The sequence below is a fragment of the Trichogramma pretiosum genome, unplaced genomic scaffold (genome assembly GCF_000599845.2).
Source record: "Trichogramma pretiosum strain Unisexual culture from Peru unplaced genomic scaffold, Tpre_2.0 scaffold41, whole genome shotgun sequence".
NCBI classification, from domain to species: domain Eukaryota; kingdom Metazoa; phylum Arthropoda; class Insecta; order Hymenoptera; family Trichogrammatidae; genus Trichogramma; species Trichogramma pretiosum.
Genome location: NW_019640824.1, coordinates 374,479 through 395,356, shown reverse-complemented (window position 1 = coordinate 395,356; position 20,878 = coordinate 374,479). Strand labels below are relative to the sequence as shown.

Here is a 20,878-nt window from a genome sequence, read left to right as displayed (position 1 = left end):
CTATACAGGCACTGTGCTCTATACAGCAGTGGAGAGCTCGAGAGACGCCGAGCATATAGCAGCGCTTTAAGTTTCACGGTCCGTTGGACTAAGGACTCCGACGTGGCCGCGCCTTATCTAAGCAGCTCGCAAATGTCCGTATATAACAGCAGCAGCAGCAGCAGTCAGTGTGTGTATGTATGTATATAGAGTAAGCGGAGATAGAATAATTGAAGCAGCGCAGCTACGTATATATACGGAGTGTGCAGCGCGCGTCGCTTTATAACGACGTGCAGTATAACTACTATCCGCTGCTGGCCTGACTGCTGCTTGTATTCGATGCAACTCGAGACTCTCTCTCTCCGAGCGATATATCGAATGAATTAAACGTCGCCCCCGCGCGTATATACGCGGGAGCTTCTATATATCCTCTGTATAGATATATGCGCAGTAAGCTCGCTGCTGCAGCTACTATACTATTCGCTCTTGTCATTATGCACGACTTATAAATATACGACGACGACGAAGACGAGAAGGACATGGACGGATCCCGATTGTCGTCTTCGTCCTCGTCCTCGTCGTCATTACTTTTATTTTAAGCTATATATACGGCGAGCTTTGCTCCTTTTTCCTCCTTCTTTTTTTTGCTTTCCTTTTTTTTTTTTTTTTTAATCTTTTTCGTTACACTCGAGGCTCTTTTCATCGTTTATGCGATACACATAATGCGCTCGCGCGGGGGCGAGGACACACTGCTGCACGACGACCAAGGGCCCTGCTGTCTCTGCTGCTGCCTGTCGCTCTCCTCTGCGCGTCTTATCGTTCTTCAAAACAGCTCCAAGAGAGAGAGAGCGTATATACAGTATAATTTTTTACCTTCTTAACGTGTATAGCTCAGCAGCATCAGCATCTGCAGCGGTGCAATTCCCTCTCTTGCAAGTTCGGCCGCGAAAGAGAGAGAGAAAGAGCCGCAAAGTCGTTATAATTTGTTCCGCGGATGAATGCGCGCGGCCGGCCGGCCGCCTTAAGCTTAGCGCGAGCTCGTGCTCTTTTAACGCGCTCGCGCCAATAGCTCGAGTGGAAATATTAACGTTACACGTATAAGTTTCTTTCTCTGGCTTTTAATTTTTTTTTGCCGTTGTTGTTGTTGTTTCACGTGCGAGCATTTGTCGCCTTTAAGCTTTAAAATCACGGGTTAATATCGTATATGCATAAAAAATTTTTCGTTATACGCAACGTTCATCGTTTAAACTCTGCCAGAAAAAAAATGATCGTGGTAATAACAACAATAATAGTAGTAGACTCTCGTTTTACCCATATAAACGCCGCGGAGCTTTTGTGCAGCGCGTTATATACATACGAAATAACGCGGGCCGCGCGTTTAACTTTTCCCTGAGATGTTTGTCACACGCACTCAAAGCTGTATACGCGATATATATATAATACAGACGTATATAGTTTGTGTTGTCGAGTGTGTCGTTCGAGTGCCACAATAAGTTATACATCTCTCGCTTCTTTCTCTGCCTGTTGTTGTGTTGTGTAGTGTGTAGGCTATATACCTCTCGTCGTCGTCGTCGTCGTCGTCGTCGTTGAGGCAGCTTAAACTAGATGATGCTTTTAACGCCTTGGCCTTTTGTTCATTTATTTTAGAAACTGCGCATATACACAACACAAGAGCGAGCGAGAATGAGTAAGTGAGAGAGAGACACACACACGTTTTAATGATAAATGAGCGAAGGAATGTGTTTTAAAAAGGACGAGTTACACACATACACACAACGCACACTTGTATAATATGTATACATATATCTATAGAACCCAAAAGTAGAAGGTGTGTGCGCGTCGTATACGCCGGGTAATGTTAATGACACTCGTTTCTCAGCTTTTCACCGCTTCGTCTGCGCGCCTTTTGGGATATGTATATAATTTGTATCGTCGCAGCTTTTCGTACATTATCCATCATTCGGCTTACACGAAAAATATTTATGTATATCAATGCGTTTTATTGTATACTCCAACCGGATTCGGGCTGAAATAACGCGTCCTCGCCACCGCGGATGCGCGCATTATCATATATAACGTATTAATTTACCCCTTCCGCGCGCGAAACGAACATCATCGAGTCATCGGCGTGTTTTCAACGCGCGTAGGTGTGCGTGCCATACGTTACAATAACAATAATGATATAAAAACACGATAATGATATCACCCGTGTGTGTCGTGTGCGCGCGATCTTCGTCGTTATTAAGGAGCTCCGCTTGTATATATCATCAACTCGATTTGATTAATTAATCCACTCTCGCTTGCCTCGACGCACGATGCACACGCGCTGCCACGGCCTTGAACGCACCAAAAAAAAGGCCGATGCTCGGCATGAGATCTGCGCACGAGCGCGGGTGGCGCGCGGTGAGTCGAGTCGAGGCAAGGCAAAAGCGAGCGAACGGGTTTCCGTGCAAATGTACACAATATATAAATTACTCGATCGAAGTAAAGGAGTATGAAAGCGGGGGCCTACACGCGATGCACTCGAAACGGCGCGGCGCACGCATTTGCAGCGAGAAAAGCGCCCGCTATGAAAAGAAGAAATTTCCTCTTTCGAGACTGTATGCAGCAGCAGCTCTTGGGAAATGAATCGGGAAGCTGCTCTATTTGAATACGCCCAATCGTCTATGTATAGTACCGAAAAAATACCGTATACACGCGTATTCGCGCGGGGGTGGATGCCTATATACATGTGCGTGTATGTGCGAAAGCCATCAGAAATTATATTCCACGCCACACATTCCGTCGTTGGTATATAAATTAATGCACCGGGCGCGAATTATAAAAAAGTGAAAAAAAAGTCGATCGTGCTCGCTCGCAAAAAGTACGCGTGTGTGTGTGTGCGCGCGCGCGTGCAATCGAAAATCAGCTCTCGTCGAGCTGTCTATCTATATAAATATAGGCGTGCACTCTTTGGCTACGGTTAAATTGAAAAAGTCCTCTCTCTCTCTCTCCTCGCTCGGGCGGCCTCCGAAAAATAGAATTTTAATTCCAATGAACGGGCGCGCGCGCGTGCAATCGCGTTAACCATGCAGCGGCAGCAGCGGCGGCATGCGCTCACCGGCAGCAGCTCGCTTCTTTTGAATTTTCCGCATCTCTCGACTCCCGGGCTCTCTCTCTCTCTCTCTCTCATCTTTCGGCGAAACCAGCTTCACTTCATCAATGAGCCGCAGCTGTTGCCGCCACCGCTGCTATGTGCTATACGAGCGGAATATAGTAGTATAGAGTGGAAAAAAAACCCGTGGATGCAGGAGAAGCAGGGAGAAGAAGAAAATAAAAGGAGCTTCGAGCTAATTCTCTTTTCGCGCTCTCTTTTCTCTGCAGCGCGCGCGAGCGGCGGCAAGGCGGCGATTGCTGCAGTCGGGTGCTGTGCATCGGATTTCTTTTGACAAAAGCTATATATCGACAAAAAACGACGGACCTCATCCTCCTCCTCCTCTTCTCGGAGCTCAGCTGGCAGAAATTATATATAAAAAAAAAAAAGAAGAAAAATAAAGGAAAAGCATAATTGAGCGTGGAGAGAGAGAGAGAGAGAGAGAGAGAGAGAAGTGCGCATCGTGGCCGCTCGTTCAGGTGTGCTTATATATATGGTAAAGCCTCGCGCGCTTGCGCAGCGTTAAATTATAAAGTAATTAAAAGATATAATTAGAAATGTCAGGAGAGTAAGAGAGAGAGAGAACATACGCGCTGCTCCAGAGGCAGCATATTGCAAACTCTTTTTCCCCTGTCTTTTTCTCTCTTTCTCTCTACCTCCAAGAATGTATATGAAAAAAATATAAAGAAGGCTGAAGGAAAGCGCGCGACTGTGTATGGAAAGATGCGGAGAAAAACAAGTACACCACGAGCGCGGGTAGACGGGGGTAGAGACGGGACCGACTTTTTCTCTCTCTCTCTCTATGAACCCCCATTGAAATTTAATGAAAGCTCGGGTCGCTCCGTCGCGGTTCTCTCGAGTCCGCGACGCAGCAGAAGGTCGCCACAGCCACATCGTCGTCGTCGTCGTGAAGCTTCTACGGGGGTCAGATGGAGGGAGGGTTTATATATCGTCCTCTATTTAAACTCCTTCGTCGCTGCGCAGCAGTGCAGCAGCAGCAGCAGTCATGAGAGAGTATAATGCAGTTTCATTCATTTGAGAACTGCAGCGGCAGCGGGAGGACGAGGCAGCAGCAGCGCAGACGCGATTGTGGCTGCTCATTGTCCGCGGCAGATTCTCATTTAGTGCCGGTAGCTGCTAGCTAGCAGAGCTTTCAGTAAAATATCTATATAATGCGGTATATAATTGGTCGCGGCTTCACGCGCAGCACACACACACACACTCATACACACCCTCACACGCGCGCGCGCGCAAAGACTCTTCGGCGCAGTTCGTTCCACCTTACCTCTTCTTCCTCCTTCTCTTTTTTTTTACGTACTCCTCTCTTGTATGCTTCTTCTTTTTCTTCCTCTATACGAGCGGCGGCAATCTCTTCTCGCTTTCTTATACCGCGCGCGGCGCATGTAATGCACCGAGGAACCCCAGCACGTGCTCGGCTTCGTTCTTTTTTTTTTCTTTCTTTTTTTCTTTTTAGTGGGTGTTGCATTGCCGCTCGTTCGGCCGAGTTCTAACGTTATAACCACTGTATATATATACGTATATAATGTAACAAGGACTTTTTGGCGCAGTGATTTTGTTGCTTCTTTTTACCTCGGCAAAAAGAGGTGCGAGAGAGAGAGAACTGCTACCGCGCTGTACACCATGGCAGCAGCGGCTTTTCATCGCCTCGCACGCGAGATTTCTATACGTACACGACGTAGCCGCGGTCACTATATATATAGAGCTGCGCTGCATGCGGAGGCAAGAGAGAGCGCATTACACGACTTACTTTATGACTTTTACGAGGAAATTCATCGTGTGCCCATGGTGGCGTGTGCCCATGGTGAGCAGCGCATAATATCGTATAGGCGGCGAGCTCGCGAGCTTTATGCCTTATCACGAGCTGCACGGGGCTACATGCATAGGCTCTCTCTCTCTCTATACGTAGGCATGCAGCATAGCTGTATATACCTACATGCGCTGTATGTACACACGAGTCTATATTGCTATACGTACATAAAGTGCCTATTGCAGTATTATGTACATTTACAACGACGACGACGAGAACGACGGAGGCGAGGGGCCAGAGGAAAATGCGCCGCGTGTTTTCGTGGCCGGGCAATAATATCGCTGATTAATCTTTTGTACTTCCTCCTCCTGGCTCTAGTTCTCTCTCTCTCTCTTACAATGCCTCGGCGCGCTCTCGATCAGCTGCATTATATATACAGGGCACACGCGTACAACAATTCGAGAGGCTCTGAAATACCAAAGCGCACAAATGACGCATAAATACCCGCAGCGAACGCGTATTATTGCATTCGTTAAACCGATATTCTATAGCCAGCTGAACTGGACAATACGTTTATCGCGTATTATATATGTAACGCGCGCGGAATAATAATATAAAGCTCGATATTGTCGTATAAGCCTATATTGAATCCAACAGTCACTTATATTATCTCTCTATGCTCTGGATCGAAGGTTCATCGGCAACGAGGAGGTGAAGCCGCAGAGGGAGCAGTCGAACGCGACCGAGGTCGACAAGCCCAAGACCTGGGCGGCCCACAGCACGCTCAAGGTGAAGGGCACCCGGGAGAATCACAACAAGCCGATCAGATGCCTGACGATGCACCCGACTCGGGCGCTGCCCGAGGTCGTCGAGTCTCGCTTCGACATACACTGTGAGTATTTGATTTGATGATACTTTATATTATTTACTACGATGATCGATAATGCATCAAGTTTCCATCCAACCATTTTTTAGCTCTGGTAGAAATGTTTTTGTACAAAGGAAAAACTTCTTAGATGTATAAAAGGGGTCGTTAGAGCTTGCATGTAAAAGCCAAAAATTTAATGTTTATTTCAAGATAGTATGGCTGTATTAAGTTCAACGTTTTTCACTTTTAGTCAAGTGAGATATTATAAAATTCAATTTTCCTTTTCTGACTCTCTAACTTATACAATTATTTTGACTTTGTCACTTGCAGGTTTTAGTAGATAAAGGTACTCGCCATCTAGTGGTAGGAGACTTGAAGTAATATTGTCATGTTTAAGTGGTCGAAAACAGGTCAAATTTTTTTGAAACATTTTAATCGTCATTTTGGGGTCATTCAAAATACGCTCAATGATTGTCATATAATTGTTATAGAACATTTTCATAAGCAAGTGATGCATTTTGAAACATTCAAACGGTCATTTTTTGGTCACTTTTTAACGTCGAGCATTTCTACCAGAGATCGTTCGCTCACTTCGCGAAAATTTCATCCTCCACTGCAGCATCAACTGAAAAAATAGTTGAATGTTTTCGTGGGAGTCACTGACACATATCTTTCGTTTTCGCCATTACATTATACGAGGCGAATGTCTATTTTATGCGCGTCGCGCGTATTTTCATCTCGACGAAGCACTATAATACAGGTACGCGAGCATACAGGCGTGCGAAGAATATTAAATTACTCGCGTTCGTTAACGACACACGCATACGCACGCGCGCGTGCATGGCACGGGTCATCGTCGTCCTATTACCTATATATAGTACCCGTCTATATACATAAGCCGCGAGATTTCGTACAGCGTGTGCGCGACTCTTTCGCGCCGCGGAATCGAGAGGGTGAGTGGGACGAGTGTAAATTTGGTGCCCGAGCTCGTGAAACGACGCGCACACACACGCGGGATGCTTTACCGCGCGTAACGAGATTTTCGTATACGCGGCACACATTTTGCGCGTCACTGTGTATGTACACTGGGTGTACTTGATAATATAGCAGAGGGATTATACGTGTATATAAACGATGTAATTCGTAATGAATCGTGACGGCTAATTATTAAGCCTCGTCTGCCGAGACGGCTGAAATTTAGTTTTTCTTTTCACGACAAGTTGATCGCTCGGCCGAAAATACTTCGCAAGTCTGAGTGAACTGATATTCTAGGATGATGTGAACTTATACAGCAGCATCCTTTTTTCCTCTTGCGGAAACTATCTCGACTCGAAGCGACATCACGCGGAAAGTCGCGGCGAACGTTTCGATTTCTGTATCGAACTCATAAAGTATCAATATGAATACAGAGATTCCGATTTCTGTATACACTTTTTGAAAGTATGTTTCCTAAAAATTAATAAAGACCAATTGTTTACCCTTGATGTAGAAAAAATTGCATTATACGCGCATTTGTAAATCTAAATGCATGGAAGGAATTAATTTGGGGCCGGGATCTTTTCTTTCTTTCTTTTTGTATCAAATATATCGCAAAGTTCTATATTAACATAGAAAATTTCTGACTATTTCCGTGATCGACTCTTTAATAAAATCGATAACTTAAAATTCAATTCATGCATTACGATCAATATTGCGCTCAAAGCCATTGTCAATATTTCTTTGTTTATACGATCGCCAGGGCACGCCAGCTCCGTTATCGTTATATATACAGCCATAACCGCGCCGCGAATCGTGTGTATATATATGGCGGACCGCGCCCGGAAGAGATTAAAAATCGTTGCATGATCAAAGCGAGGCCTGCCTATGGTGCAATTTTAAAATAATCCTTAACCCACAGACGATCGAGGATCTAAATCCGCGGCAACGGGTCAAGCGGTCAGCGACGAGCTTCTATATATACTGCCTCTTTTCAATGACGCGCGCTGCTCTCGACGAGGGCAAAATAAGTATTTTATACAGTGGAGAAAACGAGTTTGTCACGATTACGGAATTACGTCGACGGGGGGCTTTGTAGTTTCATAATATAACGCGCCGAGCGCAGCGTCGCTCGAACGATTGAATGAGATTTGACGTATAATAATGTTGTATGTATATATAAAAAATGTAATTACACGTTGGGTGCTAAGCGTTATTAAAATTGAATATATCAGCTGTATATATGCACGCGGTGCGACGCGATCACCGAGGCGATCCGTAATATCGTTGTGGGAAAATTATTATTATCGCACGCGCGATATGTGCATGCGCATATCATAAACGTCCGTCACACGCGTCGACTATTACACACGCGCGTATATATAGTCATGATTTAATAACAACCGAATAGCTCGACATTGACGAGGCCGATACACACGATCGATTGAATTACAATTATATATATCTCTCGATTTGTTTTCGTTGTTGCAGACTCGCCCACTGTGCACCTCGAGACGAGTCCGCGCATGCTCGTGGCGGCCCTCGAGGACTCGGCGAGCTTCGTCTCGCTGCGCTGCGTGGCCAACTCCAATCCGCCGGCTACAATCAAGTGGTTCAAGGACGGCTCGCCCATACTGATGTCGAGCGGCCACGTGCAGCAGATCGACGGCAGCCAGGCCAACGCCACCCTGGCCGAGTCCGAGGTGCGCTTCGAGCCGATCAAGGCCGAGGACGCGGGCCTCTACAGCTGCCGAGCGGTCAACATCATCGGCGAGAGCGCCCCGGATCATTACAGGCTCGACGTTCAATGTACGTATATATAATATATTCGTTTCGTTTCATGTCAAATACTAAATCCAGTGCAAATTTATGTACGCGATCAATCGGCTGGATGCGTATACGCGCCGGACAAAAGCCAATTATGTATATACGTGAATATCGTTGGGGATCGGTCGCAAGTTTCCCGTGCGGGCACAGAGAGATATCATACCAGGCCAAAGATGACTACGACGACGACGATGGCCGCCTGAATTATCTATTGACTCGATTGTATTATACACATAACGAACTGTACACGTCCGATGACGGATGTTTCCTTGATTCAATTATACAATTTATTTATATACACTGCGCGGCAGAAGCAGCAACAGCAGCATCAGTTCAAACCGCTCGATTCTCCCGGTTGACTCGCTATAATAAACGTGGTTTGGTACGTTTCATACATACAGCTCGGGTCGCGGCGATGATCATTGGCAAGAATGACTTGTCTCTCTCTCTGTGACGAGATTTTTTTTTGTCCTCGGATCTTCTTCTCTCCCTTCGGTATCGTCGTCGTCGTTGGATAGTCGTTTTCGACGATTGAAATTAATGAATGGCTTATGTAGTATAGCGCGCTCGCGGCAGCTGATATTAATAAAGTCAAATTAGTCCCTATATATATCAGGCGCAGATATGTGCGCGGCTTATATCGTTTTCCATTGTCACAAACATGTGCGTGTGTGCGTGAGTGCACATGAGACATCATCGGGGACTGGAAGGGAGAGAGACAGAGAAGAGCACAATACACTTGAATAAATAATCGAGCCGTATAAATGACTTCGATGATTATGAATCGACGCGTATAATATGCGTGGTATGGCCTCTTCCTGCCTCGCTCGCGCGCGACGACCGTTTTCATCTTCGGGTAAGCAGAAAGAAGAAAAAAAAGAAGAATATATGTAAATGCATATATTAGCAATTGCTGCAGTACGTGCCGATGGCTTTTTTTCAATCCACTAGATTTTTTTTTCTTTACATAAGACGGCTGCGAGTAAGAAAAAGAGGTTGAGAAGATTTTCGTAGGAAATTTATTGATATATATGGATGAAGATGGAGGAAGACAACGGAACAGAGAAACAGAGAGAGATAGATAGCATAATGAAAAGAGCTATGAGCAGTTGTGTTGCGCCCGCACGTCTTTGGAGCAGCTTGACTCTTTTTCTCTTCTACTTCTTCCTCTTCTTCGTAAATATGTATATATGCGCGGCTAGACAAGACGATAACAAAGGATAGTCCGTCATCTCGGCTGAAAAGAAATTCAGATATGCCACGGTATAATATAGTCTCGGAGCAAAGGCTCGCTTGCACGAAATATATATACGTATGCGCCTATTATTGTTCGAGGCTCCGGTGTATATTAATGCAGCTCGGCGTACACATACACACACACACACACTTATATACGTTCGCTCGAGAGCTAAGAGAGAGAAAGAGAGAGAGAGATAAGCTGTATAATTAGCATCGGTTATAACAGCCCGACGTTTTCGTATATAGCTCGAGCGCTATCTCGAGCGCTCGGGCCCCGTTACAGAAAACGACGCGATATCCTTCTCTTATACACTATCCTCGCGCGCGCCAAGCTAAAAAGAAGCTAGACGAAGAAGAAGAACGAACGAACGAACGAACGAAGAAGCCCGCAACGCTATGATAAGAGCCGTGCTCGCCTTATATAATATAACAGCCGCAGCGAGGCGCTCGCTTTTGGCCATTTTTAAGTTCCTTATGCTTAGCGCGAATTATCAGAGCAAAGAAGAAAAAAAAGGAGTGAGAGAGAGAGAGAGAGAGAGAATGGCTCGGGCGTAAGTATAGTAGCTCTCTCTCTCTTTCTCCGCTGCAGCAGCAGGCAAGAGGAATATTTTATTGCGAGGCTAAAAGCTCGAGTGTATACGTATTATATACACCGTGTGGCGCGCAGCAGCACGGCGGCAATAATAATAAAGAATCGTCTCGTCGTCGCTCGAGCTCGCGATAAGCACGCGCGCGCGCTCGCGGATCGCCGAAATTCATCAAAACGCTAAAACGCTATATTATACGCGAGCGAGCGAGCGGAATGGAATGGATCCGAATCGACTCCGATGCAATTCGGTCGCCGAGAGAATGCAACAAAAAAAAATTGAAAAAAAAAAAAGACGAAATTCATTCTTATTAATGCGCCGCGAGAGTGAGGCTTTTAGACGCTCGCTAAAAGTGCCAGCAGCTCGCAGCAAAAGCGTGGCACGACGATTTATATATATTTATTATAATAAAAGCTTGTTTCGGCTGCACTGCCGCTGCTGCTATGCAGCAGCAGCATTCAAATGAGCCGCGACGACGAGAGTGAATAATAAATGCCTCATCATCGGTTTCAATGACACATTGTGTTGTATATATATGGCTAATGATAATTACTTATACTATATATATACACCGACGACAGATTCATGAATATATGTATGTATAATATGGTATATATAAGAGAGCATCCGGGCTTTAATAACAAACACTTTCGAGGAACAAAGTGCCAGGTACTTTACTTCGCTGCTGCTGCTGCTGCCGCTAGGCTTTAGATTATATTATAATGCAGGCACACGCGAAAATCTCCCGCGCGATATACACATATACGCTGCTGCACTCACGAGTGCGCAGTGCAATAAAAAATTTGTCGAAATTTCATACCGCACACGTATAACGCGCGCAGGGCTCTCGAGTGGGTATGTGTATTTTTATAATATATTGCGCTTATCGACGCTAAAAGGACGACGAAGGGGGAGAGAGGTAATTATTATAATGACTGCGTTATAAAAATTAACGTTTATAGTGCTAGCTGTATACGTATAATAGCGTCGCGTGGCCACATAAAATATACGTACGCACATATAAGAGACTATAATACGTTGTTTTTCTTTTCTCTCTCTCTCGCTCATTCACTGCGTTTTTTCGTTGTTGCTTGTGTGCGCGCGCGAGCCGTCACGCGAACGCGCGAGAGAAAAAGAGTAATACGTATATCACGAGAGTGCAAACTCGCTCGTTATTTACGCGCGCCTATGTACGAACTTACATGTACCACGTATGTGTATGTATCATAAAAAACGAAAAAAAAAACAGTAAAAAAAATTAAACGCGAATACCGGGTAAAAATCGTATACAGCGGGGGCAAATATTTCTATTCGACGAGTGCACGACCCCCCTGTGCACTCTGTGTACCGTGCCAATAAAAATATTAACTTATATACCCTCGCGCGCTCGCGATCACGATATAATAATAACGAGTAGTAGTAGGTCAGAGATCGCTGCGATCGCTGTTGGACACGTACATTACAAGAGCACACAAAGAGAGAGAGAGAGAGAGAAAGAGAACTAGACTTCGACACCGACGACGTCGATCACGGTCGGTCTATTTTTCCGAGCCGCGATTCCCCGAAAAACGAGCGGTATAAGTGCAGGTCGCCGCGCGCGCGTGCCGTCACATGTAGTCTAGCGTATAATACATCATAAGAGGCCTTTTAACATGCGCCAATACACGTATAGATATAATATAATAACGGTAGCTGCACGTAATCGGACATAATCGATACGCTAGAGTGCTGTACGGCAGCGTTACGATCGAAGTAAAGTAGCTCAAAAAGTCACATGAAAATATCATCGATGCTTATCAACTTTCTAATGTGATAATTTTTTTCCACCCCCGCCTCCCTACAGATGGACCGAAGCCGCGTCAGCAGGACCAGCTGGACGGCCACGGACACAGCACGCTCAACGGCCAGGGCATGTCGAGCCTCGGCGAGATCGAGGAGACCACCTCGCTCGGCCTCAACATCGAGCCCTTCGAGTGTCCCGACTTCGACGCCAATCCACCGGCCCAGTATCGCTGGCTTCATCAGCGGGGCGGCAGCACCGACACCATCGACAATCGCAACAGCGAGGACTCGCTCAACGGCGGCCGTAGGCTCCGGCTCGAGAACGTCGGCTGGTCCGACGAGGGCGAGTACCGCTGCGTCGCCTACAACGTGATCAACGGCGTCAGGCGGGAGATGCCGAGCGACGTGAGATTCGTGCTGCACGTGATCGGACCGCCGGAGATACAGTCGAGGCCGAGCGCCGAGACCGAGGACGGCATGTACGAGTCGATCGGCTGGGCCGGCGAGGCGGTGCACAGGCTCAAGTCGAGATTCTGCTCGAGGCCGCCGCCGCGCATCGTCGCCTGGCAGTGGGGCAGTTCGCACATCAGAGCTGGTGAGTAGTAGTTTTTTTACTTTTTTATTAATTTTTTCGGAAATCGATGTGAAAGAGACGTGGCCGCGACTACACGCGGGCGAAAGAAAAATGATCGAAAACGTCAGTCAACATCGCAACGCGTCGATGAACTTTTACGTTATTATACGCGGATATCGTGCGGTTGTACAACTCGCGCGAGTATATATATTATAATGTAAACACGCTAAAATATGAATTGCTCGCGTTCATTCGTTCAGAAGAGAGAGAGAGATGCTGTAGCGTCGGTTTGGTCGTGGCGAGGGTAGCTTTTCAAACATCGTCACAAATTCAACTTATAAAGTCTATATAGATTCATCGGGCTATTGAATGTTTGCCTTGAGAGAGCGTCAGAGAGGAATATCGACGTTAATATAAGTGTAGTCCATCCGTATAACCTCTGTTTATATATTCAACGTTTCTGTACATCACCGCAAACATATAGCTACGATTAATTTATCGTACCGAAAAATCGCGCAAGCTTGCGTATTATATAGGCGAGCCACGCGCGCGGATAACGGAGAAACGCGAGCTTGCGGCCCTTGAATTAAAAAAAAAGCGAGGTTCGGGTAATGCGCAATCATTTCAGATGATTTTTTTATTAAAATTTAAAAAAACATATAAGTTACTATTTTTAACATATACATATTTACAATTATCAATTTTTCTGACATTTGTCGCGAGCAAAATCTTTGCGACCGTCGTGAACTGTTTTTTGATGTTTCAATAAATTCGATTTCAGTCCAAATTTCTTTTCGCATTTGTCACATGCGTAATCTTTGCGACCCTCGTGAACTGTCTTTTGGTGTTTGAGCAAATACGATTTCATTCCAAATTTACTATCGCACTGATCGCATGCGTAATCTTTGCGACCGTCGTGAACTATCGTTTTGTGTTTAAACAAATCGGATTTTTGACCAAATTTTTTCTCACACTTGTCACATGCGAATTTTCGACCTTCGTGCACTGTGTTTTGGTGGAAAAGTAAAGCCGATTTGTGTCCAAATTTCTTCAAGCAATAGTCGCATACAAAATCTTTACAACCTTCGTGGACTGTTCTTTGATGAACCAGCAAATTCCGTTTTTGTGAAAATTTTTTTTCACACTTGTCACATGCGAAATCTTTCCGACCTTCATGGACTGTTTTTTGATGAGAGACCAAATGCCATTTATATCCAAATTTCTTCTCGCACCTATCACATGTGTAATCTTTCAGACCCTCGTGGATTGTCTTTAGATGAGTGAGCAAATTCCTTTTTTCTGTAAATTTCTTCTCGCATCTGTTGCATTCGTAATCTTTCCTACCTTCGTGTACTGACTTTTGATGTTTGAGCAAAACCCATTTTAGTCCAAATTTTTTCTCGCACTTATTGCATGCGTAATCTTTGCGGCCCTCATGGACTGTTGCTACGTGATTGAGTAAATGCTCTTTACGTCCATATTTTTTTCCGCAATTGTTACATAAGTAATCTTTTCGACCTTCGTGGACTATCTTCTTATGAGAAAGAAAGTGGGATTTTCGTCCAAATTTCTTCTCACAATAGTCGCATGCGTAATCTTTGCGACCTTCGTGTACAATCTTTTGATGGCGTAGAAAATGCGATTTTTGTCCAATTTTCTGTTCGCACTTGTCACATGCATAATATTTGCGACGTTCTTGTTTTATCGTTTTGTGTCGAATCAATTTCAATTCACACTTGTCGTGTACTGTCTTTATGTGCAAGAGCAGACTGGGTTTAGTATCAAATCTCTTTGCGCACATTTCACATAAATAATTTTTGAAAACCTCGTGGAAAATCTTTTTGTGCTTGAGTAAAGTTGATTTATTTTCAAATTTTCTTTCGCATTTGTTGCACTTGAAATCTTTACAATCTTTGTGTACTAATTTTTGATGCGTGAACAAACTCGATTTTTTCACAAATTTTTTCTCACACCTGTCGCATGCAAAATCTTTGCAGCCTTTGTGTTCAGATATTTGGTGTCTACTCAAATGACTTCTAAACTCAAATTTTTTCTCACACTTGTCGCATGCATAATCTGCTTTTTCATTGTGAAATGTGTTTCGATGTGTTATCATACTTGATTCTAGTGTAAATGATTCCTGGCAAGTATCATCAACGTTTTGTTTACCGTCTGAAACAGCAATCTCGTGTTCACTCAAATTATTTTTTGAGACAACCTCCTCGAATTTCTTCTCACTTTTATCCATTTTGATTCCTAAATTTAACGATGGATCCTTCAATTTGTTTCACGGAAACTCAATGAGTTAAATTTATCTTCTGGGGTATTATTGGTTGTTTAGTCGTTAAAGACAACATTCAAACTAATTCCTTTTTCAATAAACATGATCAGTGTGTCGAGAGTCGATGACAAAATCGTCAATGATGATATTGTTTACAATTATGTTACCGATTTATCTGTCGATACATTGTTCGTACAATATTTAAAGTACGGGCGCTCGTTTTTCACAGCTTGACCTACCATACCCAACGCGCGTATAGAAGTTTCACTTCAAAAAAAAAAAGAGAAAGAAGGGAAATCAAGCATCCGCGTTGCGTGCGCGCCTATATAAAAAAGTATGTGTGTATGGTATGCAGTATCAGTCATCATCCACGGAAATCAGTGCAAGTGCTATGCTGTGCACCACCTCGAGAATGGAAAATGAGCGTGTAAACTGCCAACTTATATTATATAGGCGCGCGCGCGGCATGTGCATGATTTTATCTCGCCGCAATGTGTTGCAATACTCCCCCGCGCATATATAGCGTACACACACACACACTTACATACACACACATGAAGTCGCGCGCGCGTCTGTATGCCAAAATATAAGGGATTATCGATTTTACACAGTCGTACAAGGGCTCGTGTACCGCCACTACTAGTCCAACTATCTCGAGTTTATTGTGGCACCCACTTTCGCGCGCGCGCGCGCGCATCGAGAGAGCGAGTCTCGGCGCGGCGACCGAAATCGTCTTGAAAAGCACTCGAGAAATCCATTTCCTCGGAGTCGAGCGTATAATATATAATATCCGCCCGCGCACCTCTGCTGCTGCTGCTGCGGCTTTTCGTGTTACACATACGTTTGCAAGCTTGCTCTATATCTAGCCGTATATACATATCGATCTGCATGCGCCGCCGTCGCCCGCGCTCCGTGCACACAATCGAATTTTGAGTTACGCGCGCGCCCCGAATCGACATCTATATAGCCTTCTTTTTGCCTTGCACAGAGTATGCATAAATCGGACACGGTAGCAGTAGCGGCAACACAGCGGCGCAAGAAATGTAAAAAATACCTCGTCGATTCTTTGTGGGTGGAGAAAAATAGTATATTTTCGATCGACGCGGAGAAACGAAAATGGAAAAAATGTGTATACGCGAATCGCTGATTTACCCGGTAATAAATATGTATTTACGCAGCGATATTACATCGAGGAGAGCAAGACGTAGACGTTTCTTTATGCTTGCGTATAACGCGCGCAGATGCCCGACTACTACTCGCAAATCGTTTTTGCGTAGTAACGTTGATAGCATTCCTTCATTATATTTTTTCTCCATCTTCTTCTTCTTTTTTCCGCTGCGTCAACGCAAAAATGAACAAAAAAGAAGCCCGCGCGCGCGGAAAAATAAATTAGAACGAAGTAAAAAAGGAAAAAAACACTGAGAAACGCGCGCGCGCGCATAGCCTTGCTGCAAGCTGAAGTTCGTTAATTTTCCATCTGTTTATGCTAAACGCGAGTCGAGTAGTAGTAGTAGTAGCAGTAGTAATGGTGTATCTGCGCGAGTCAGTTAGTTAGTCAGTCAGTCAGTTAGTCAGTGGGTTGTTGTTGGGTGTGGGAGTGTGTGTGTGTGTGCGCGCATGTAGCAACTGAAAGAGCATTTAAACGCGATCATACATATACACGTAGGTATACGTGTACACGCGCTGGATTTTGAAAAGCATAGTTGTGTGCGCGCACTTACAGCACGGGTTGATCGCACGTTGCGTGAAATGCTTTGAAATTAGATGTATGCATATACGCGCGTGTGTATGTATATATACGTGTAGTTTCCCCAACGGTATATACACTGTATATAAATGCAGCTGCACTGCTGCCGCTGCCGCTATGCGACATTGCCGAGCTGTGCGCAAAGCAGCGTTATGCGCTTGCGTTGAAAACTTTAATTCGCTTCAAAAATTAACCGCACCAGCACACCCACCCGCGCGCAGCTCGTGTCGTCGTTTTCTCTGCGTCTCTTTCTATACCTCTCGCTCTCTCTCTCGCAACTTTGACTATGTTTTAATGGGATGACGGATACACACGCGTGCACAACTGCTAAATAGTCCGCGATACGCGTGTATAAATATTATAAATACGTTAGATAAACGAGTACTTTGTGACTAATTGTCGAGCCATGAAAGCGATTTTTTCTTTATCTCTGGCTTCAAAAATTAATACGTCAACGCGTACTGCGAGCTTGCATCGTATCTCCTCGTACAAAGCTCACCGCTGTATACATGCTGTCGAAATGGTACTGTACGCTGTGCAGCAGCGGAAAAAATGCGCCTAGCTCAGCCGAATCCGAAACAAAGGGACTATACTGTGTACTCGATACAAATAAAAAAATACCCGTGCTCTCGAGCTCCGTTGCACATATCTGCCACTGGATGACGATGATCGCTTATCTCGTACATACACACACACAGATCGAGCTTTTATCTCAATGGTTTGACGTGTATGTATACACACATGACGCATCGAATTCGTATATATGAAAGAGAGTCAAGCTTATGTGTATGCGTTATACATTTGCAGAGAGAGAATGACTCCGTATCTGGGATCGCGACATTCCGTAATATGACCGATCATCGTCCTATCGCACGTGACTTTTAAAACGTTGCATCTCGGCGGCATACGTACACGAGAAAAGCTTATCTCTCGCCGTCGAGTCGTAAAGGGATAACTCATTGCTGCCGGTTATTAGTATTACGATTATTATAATTGTTATTATCAACGTCGCGCGTAAAACTTATACTCGTCGTAACAGAATCTCTCTCCGACGTATTATAGCTCGCGCGTACATCACGCGTGTGCACCAAAGATCCTAATTCGCGATTCCGCGTCGAGATGGAAAAAAGTAATGGCAAGAAAAAGGTATATATAGGAAAAAATCGAAGAGCTGCTGCTGGGGGAAAAAACGGGGCAAATAAGCTGCCGCGCGCGAGGGAAATAGACGCGAAGAACGTCTGCAGTGCGCGGCGCAGTGTGCTCTATATAGCACACGCGGCGCATAGCTATGTAGGTACGCGCGTAATCTCGTTATAAATCGCGCACCAGTCACGCAGAATGTGCTGCTCTGACATTGAAATTGTTCGATTCAATCACTGTTTTGCGAGCTCGCGCGCGCGGGGAGAGAGAGAGAAGTTGGAAGCGAGTATAGACGACGAAGAAAAGAGCTTGGCTTGGCATGCGAAGCCAGGCAGGCAGGCAGGCAGCTCTCCTTCGCTCTCTTTCGGCAAACTCTCACAATGAAAAGTATACACGTACGTGTGTGTACGCGAGCAAAGGGATATAATATAGGCGCAACGCGGAAGGGTGGTAAAAAAAGCTCCGCTACTATAGGTATATAGTATACGCAAGCTCGCTCCGATTCGCAGCTATCTCCCGTATATAGATACGTAGCTTCTCATTTTCGCTCGAGCCAGGCAAAATTTTCAACGCTCCGAAAGTCCGAATGTGCGCTGCTGTGCGCCACTATTGACGACCTGCACCATATATCAGCTCTCGTACATCGAGGTGTGCGCGCATAGGGCAAAAGTTTGTTCGATCCTTCGTTGCAGTTCCTCGGGCTTACAGCACATACGTACGCAAACGTGGCCCGATAAATCAGCCGAGGATTAATATACGTACACTTGTGCCCGCGGATGTGATCGCCCAGGCGTTCGCCCACACATATATGTATAATGTTATATTCATGTGTGTGTGTGTGTATTAAACGAAGCTGTTATATATAGCAGGGCTCATTTGCGGGCCCGCGATGTGCCTACCAATGTCTACGTCTGTTGAGGCGGGCCCTGTGATATATAACGTAATATGTGGATGCTACACCGCTGCTCGCGGGCAACGCGTGCGACACCGCGTAAACAGAGCGAGCTTGATGCGATCGTTCAACGAGCTACATGTTCAAAGAAATATTTTTTCAATAAAATCATCAAAAAAATTTCTCTTCATATTATATATTACAAATCAACATAAATTCCATGTTAATTCAAAATTTGTTGATAATTCAATGTGATTTCCAGATATGTAATTCAAATTTTCCTACGACGTTAAAATATTAATCGTAAAAATGTTAATCGTTAAGAATAATTTCTTTGTATTTATACTTCAATCAGCATTTTTTTCCTCTTGCGGATTTACAATACGCCATCTGTTGATAAAATTAAAAAGTATACAATCAAATATGACACCTTGGTTCAGCTTCTAGCAACTAATCTTGTCACAAATTCAAGACGAGTTTTGGAATATTAATCTTTGCATTAGTCTGTCAAAATGCAACTGTTTTTTCAGGAAACTTCTAGACAAACCGATTGATATATTTCTAATCGAGCACAGGCGCGCGCGCGTCCGATATTGTTCTACATTACGCCTAGATATCCAATCAGCACTATATCATTATATCGCCTCGAGATTTTTGCGCTCGCGCGCGGCTCGTGTGCTATACAATATATAAATGTATAATAACTTGTAAATATCGTTACGTGCGTCAAAAGCTCAAGCTTGGGCGCGCGCGCGCGAAATTACACGTGTATTGTAACATTATAATATGTAATACGCAACGTCGTGAGAACTCTGCACGGAGAGGAGTATGTATAGGAGTAGAAGGAGGTGAAATACCTCGAGCCGCGCGCCCGATCGTTGCAAATATATTTATAACGTGAAAATGCAACGACTTGTACATACATACGTACACGCGCGTATATATATATATGAGCTCGGCTACAGTATCCTAATACAATTTATTGCAGTTCGCGCGCGGCGACACGCCCTCCGTAACGTAATAATAATCGCTCTCGGGCGCGCGCGCGCTAGAGTTAGGCTTCTCTCGAGCGATGCCGAGCAATTTGCTCTCTCTCTCTCGCTCTCGAGGCACAACGTTTCGCGTGTGCGTGTGTATATGTAGTGCAGCGGAGCCTCAAACACATACACACACACACGCACAGACACAAACGTATCTATTAGAAACGTTGACATTTAATGATATGACTGATCGTTCTATTTTCTGGCCTTTCCATGTGCAGCTCCGTACAGTCGCGAATGCGTATATCGCTTATACATATACCTATATAGGTGTAGTATATACGTGCACGGCGGCATGATGATAGTTTACCGGGTTTCCTTTCTCTCTCCTTCTCTCTCTCTCTCCTATACCTATACATATATATATCCTCGTCGCAGAGTCGCAATTCCATACATGCACCGCGCGTACACACACACACACACCAACTTATATATAGAGGCCAGCGCCTATCGTAAATTGCTTCATGCACGCTGGACAAGAATAATTCGAGAAAGTATATACACGCGTGCAGTGACTTCTCCTTCTCTGCCTCTCTCTCTCTTTCTTTTCTTTTCTAAGCGCGCGCACCTTTCGCCGTACGTACAGCGCAAAATTTTCTTTCTTTCTCCCTATTTTTTTGTATTAGGAGAAAACAATCGAAGCGAAACGATTGCGAATTGTTATTTATAATCGCGCGTGACACACGAGCTTTATTACAGAGAGAGAAAGACCAGATAGACACGCGTGCGCGGGTGTAATTGTAAGTGTAAATGTGTGACGGCTGCACGTATGTATGAGTTAACGAAAACATTGCGGAGAGAGAGAGAGAAAAAAAACGCAGCGGTCATGACGTTTCGATAACGATCGAATACCACGCGTACGTACATACACATTTTATAACACAGGGCCACATATACACACGAGCGATTATTATGCTGCGCGACCCTCTCTCGAGATCTCGAACTCGAAGGGGTCTGCGGTCGTTATAATGCTCGGAGACACGCAAATTGCTGGAAATGACTCGATGCTTTTTCGCCCATTTCTTTTTTAAAGCTGTTTGTACAAG

The 20,878-nt window shown here is 44.8% G+C and overlaps 1 protein-coding gene across 1 annotated transcript in view; it reads left to right on the top strand.

The window, feature by feature from the left end:
• LOC106656726 (kin of IRRE-like protein 3) overlaps positions 1-20,878 on the top strand; it is a 62,355-nt gene that overhangs the window by 34,672 nt on the left and 6,805 nt on the right. Inside the window, exons 3-5 of the mRNA XM_014377847.2 lie at positions 5,573-5,772; positions 8,215-8,532; positions 12,220-12,753. Coding sequence (XP_014233333.1) covers positions 5,573-5,772; positions 8,215-8,532; positions 12,220-12,753 — 1,052 coding nt within the window. The remainder of the gene's footprint in view (positions 1-5,572; positions 5,773-8,214; positions 8,533-12,219; positions 12,754-20,878) is intronic.